Source organism: Dama dama, chromosome 14 (genome assembly GCF_033118175.1).
Source record: "Dama dama isolate Ldn47 chromosome 14, ASM3311817v1, whole genome shotgun sequence".
NCBI lineage: Eukaryota > Metazoa > Chordata > Mammalia > Artiodactyla > Cervidae > Dama > Dama dama.
The window spans coordinates 66,192,281-66,196,756 of NC_083694.1; the positions used below are offsets into that span (position 1 = coordinate 66,192,281).

A 4,476-nucleotide genomic window follows, 5' to 3' on the forward strand; every position below is an offset into this window, starting at 1 on the left:
TAGTTTTATTCCTAGTTTTTTGAGGAATCTCCATACTGTCTTCCATAGTGGCTGTATCAATTTACATTCCCACCAACATGCAACAGCATTCCCTTTTCTCCACACCCTCTCCAGAATTTATTGTTTGTAGACTTTTTTTTTTTTTTTCACTGTTCACAACGTTTTACTCTGCAGGCAGTGCTTCGCCATTGGTCAGCTTTACCAGCCGAAGTCCAGCAGGCAAGTGCGTGGTGCACCGGATTCACCAGCTCTTAAGTCGCTACTGTTTTCTCTTCTTTACTGAAAGGTTGTACTGAGCCAGGCTTTACCCATGACAGGCCAGCAACATGAACACTTTTACTGTGCTGTTCTTCAGGCTTCTTTTTCTGAGTCAGCATCTTCTCTCTGGCTTCATCATGGACAGAAGGATTCCATGGAGAAAAGCTAATTGCATAGGGGTCTTCTATTTTAGGTTGGTCAAACAAGCGAGCAGTGCACACCTTAATGCTGTCAACCACTTTATTTTTAAAAAGCTAAATATCTTTCTCATACAGTACTGCAGCCTCTGGGTTTAGGGGGCTTGCTGTATCAATCTTGTAGAAGACTCTCCTTGCGTACATCAGTACTTGCCAAATGTGATTATGGTTCTGCCTCCATTTTGCAAATACTCTCTTCACATCTAGTTCACCTGAGGTGGGATCCACTAGCGGGTGAAAGACGGGAATATCAAACACCAAACGTGGACAGTCACCATCCGGGTAGTTATCAGGGATGTAAACTGTAAACTTAAATACGCCATCTTGATAAAGTCCATGCCATATGAATATTACTCCAAACCACATTAATGCAGATCGATAAGACGGCTGCACGTAGACACCTGGTAACTTCTGCTTCACAACCAAGGTAAATTCTGCAAGAAGGGAGTATTCCAGGTAGAAAGGTCTGTAGGAAGCATGCGTGCCATTTGTTGACTGTGTTGCTGGGGCAGGAGATGTACGATTAGTTATGGGCAAAGCATTTTTGGGAATAGAAGGCAGCTGTTTCTTTGGAGCGGTGCGTGGAGGACTGGTTTTCACATCCCCTGTTAATGTCTTCTCTTCACCATCAGACCGTTTGCGTACAGAGCTTGTAGACATGCTCCAGAAAGGGTTCATAACGTGTGCTCCCAACAAAGAAGTTCAGTGGTCTGTGTCACCAAATTCTTCTGTCCTCAGAATTCACTTTACCTCCGTGTTTTCAATGCAGTGCTCCCAGCGGCCGAGCGCTGTCGCAGTCCCACAGCATCTCTGGCCGCAGCGCCAGCCCAGCCCCTGCCTACTCTCCGCCCCGCCCGGCCCTGTTCTCTGTTTGTAGACTTTTTGATGATGGCCATTCTGACTGTGTGAGGTGATTTCTTATTGTAGTTTCGATTTGCATTTCTCTAATAATGAGTGATGTTGAACATCTTTTCATGTGTTTGTTAGCCATCTGTATGTCTTCTTTGGAGAAATGTCTGTTTAGGTCTTTTTTCCACTTTTGGATTGGGTTGTTTGTTTTCCTGGTATTAAGTTATATGAGCTGCTTGTACATTTTGGAAATTAATCCTTTGTCCATTGTTTCATTTGCTAGTATTCTCTCCCATTCTGAGGATTGTCTTTTCACCTTGCTTATAGTTTCGTTTGCTGTGCAAAAGCTTTTAAGTTTAATCAGGTCCCACTTGTTCACTTTTATTTTTATTTCTGTTACTCTAGGAGGTGGGTCATAGAGGATCTTGCTTTGATTTATATCATCGAGTGTTCTACCTATGTTTTCCTCTAAGAGTTTTACAGTTTCTGATCTTACATTTAGGTCTTTGATCCATTTTGAGTTTATCTTTGTATATGGTGTTAGGAAGTGTTCTAATTTCATTCTTTTGCATGTAGCTGTCCAGTTTTCCTAGAACCATTCATTGAAGAGGCTGTCTTTGCCACATTGTATATTCTTGCCTCCTTTGCCAAAAATAAGGTACCCACAGGTTCATGGGTTTATTTCTGGGCTTTCTATCTTGTTCCATTGGTCTATATTTCTGTTTTTGTGCCAGCAGCACACTATCTTGATGACTGTAGCTTTGTAGTATAATCTGAAGTCAGGAAGGTTGATTCCTCCAGCTCCATTCTTCTTTCTCAAGACTGCTTTGGCTACTTGGGGTCTTTTGTGTTTCCATATGAATTGTGAAGTTTTTTGTTCTAGTTCTGTGAAAAATGCCATTGGTAATTTGATAGGGATCTCATTGAATCTGTAGATTGCATTTGGTAGGATAGTCATGTTCACAATATTGATTCTTCCTACCCAGGAACATGGGATATCTCCCCATCTGTTTATGTCATCTTTAATTTCTTTCATTAGTGTCTTATAATTTTCTGCATACAGTTCTTTTGTCTCTGTAGGTAGGTTTACTCCTAGATATTTAATTCTTTTTTTGCAATGGTGAATGGGATTGAGTCCTTAATTTCTCTTTCTGGTTTTCCATTGTTAGCATATAGAAATGCTAGTGATTTCTGTGTATTGACTTTGTATCCTGCAACTTCGCTAAATTCACTGATTAGCTCTAGAAATTTTCTGATACTATCTTTAGGGTTTTCTATGTACAGTATCATGTCATCTGCAAACAGTGAGAGTTTCACTTCTTTTTCAATCTGGATTCCTTTCATTTCTTTTTCTTCTCTGATTGCTGTAGCTAGGACTTCCAGAACTATGTTGAATTAACAGTGGCAAAAGAGAACACCCTTGTCTTGTTCCTGATCTTAGGGGGAGTGCTTTCAGTTTTTCACCATTGAGAATAATGTCTGCTGTAGGCTTATCATATATGGACTTTACTATGTTGAGGTAGGTTCCTTCTATGGCCACTTTTTGAAGAGTTTTAATCATAAAAGGATGCTGAATTTTGTCAAAGCTTTTTCTACATCTATTGAGATTATCATATGGTTTTTATCTTTCAATTTGTTAATATGGTGTATCACATTGATTGATTTGTATATATTGAAGAACCCTTGTATCCCTGGAATAAACCCAGCTTGATCATGGTGTATGAGCTTTTTGATGTGTTGCTGAATTCTATTTGCTAAAATTTTGTTGAGGATTCCTGCATCTATGTTCATCAGTGATACTGGTCTGCAGTTTTCTTTTTTTCTGTTGTCTTTGTCTGGTTTTGGTATCAGGGTGATGGTTGCCTCGTAGAATGAGTACGGAAGTGTTCCTTCCTCTGCCATTTTTTTAAAGAATTTTAGATGGATAGGCATTAGCTCTTCTCTAAATGTTTGATAGAATTCTCCTGTGAAACCATGTGGTCCTGGGCTTTTGTTTTTTGGGAGATTTTTTTATCATGGCTTCAATTTCAGTGCTTGTAACTGAGTTGTTCATAATTTCTATTTCTTCCTGGTTCAGCCTTGGAAGACTGAACTTTTCTAAGAATCTGTCCATTTCTTCCAGGTTATCTATTTTATTGCCATATAGTTGTTCATAATAGTCTCTTATAATCCTTTGTATTCCTGCATTGTCTGTTGTAACCTCTCTATTTTCATTTCTAATTTTGTTGATTTGATTCTTCTCTTTTTTCCTTGATGAGTCTGGCTAAAGGTTTGTCAATTTTGTTTTTCTTCTCAAAGAACCAGCTTTTAGTTTTATTAATCCTTCCTATTATTTCTTTCATTTATTTTTCATTTATTTCTGCTCGGATCTTTATGATTTATTTCCTTCTACTAATTTGGGGGCTTTTGTTTGTTTGTTCTTCTTTTTCCCATTGTTTTATGTATAAAATTAGGTTTCTATTTGATGTTTTTCTTGTCTCTTGAGGTAGGACTGTATTGCTATAAACTTCCCTCTTAGAACTGCTTTTGCTGCATACCATAGTTTTTGAGTTGTCATGTTTTCATTGTCATTTGTTTCTATAAATTTTTTTATTTCCCTTTTGATTTCTTCAGTAATCTGTTAGTTATTTAGAAACATGTTGTTTAATCTGCACGTTTGTGTCTCTTACAATTCTTTTCTTGTAACTGATATCTAGTCTCATAGCATTGTGGTCAGAGAAGATGCTTGATATGATTTCAATTTTCTCAAATTTACTGAGGTTTGATTTATAACCCAAGATGTGGTCTATCCTGGAGAATGTTCCATGGGCACTTGAGAAGGTGTGTTCTTATGCATTTGGATGGAATGTCCTGAAGATATCAAAGAGATCCATCTCATCTAATGTATCATTTAAGATTTGTGTTTCCTTATTAATTTTCTGTTTTGATGATCTGTCCACTGGTGTGAGTGGGCTGTTAAAGTCTCCTATTATTATCATGTTACTGTCAATTTCTCCTTTTATGTCTGTTAGTTTTTGTCTTATGTACTGAGGTACTCCTATGTTGGGTGCACAGATACTTACAATTGTTATGTCTTCCTCTTGGATTGACCCCTTGATCATTATGTAGTGTCCTTCCTTATCTCTTGTAACCTTTTTTATTTTAAGGTCTATTTTGTCTGATATGGGGATTG

The 4,476-nt window shown here is 37.9% G+C and overlaps 1 protein-coding gene across 1 annotated transcript; it reads right to left on the reverse strand.

The window, feature by feature from the left end:
- Window positions 1-231: 231 nt before the first annotated feature.
- Window positions 232-1,269, reverse strand: LOC133069674 (AKT-interacting protein-like). The gene is given in 1 exon segment (XM_061161273.1): window positions 232-1,269. A coding segment is annotated over 1 exon segment (882 nt). The 5' UTR covers window positions 1,134-1,269; the 3' UTR covers window positions 232-251.
- Between the last annotated feature and the right edge of the window lie 3,207 nt (window positions 1,270-4,476).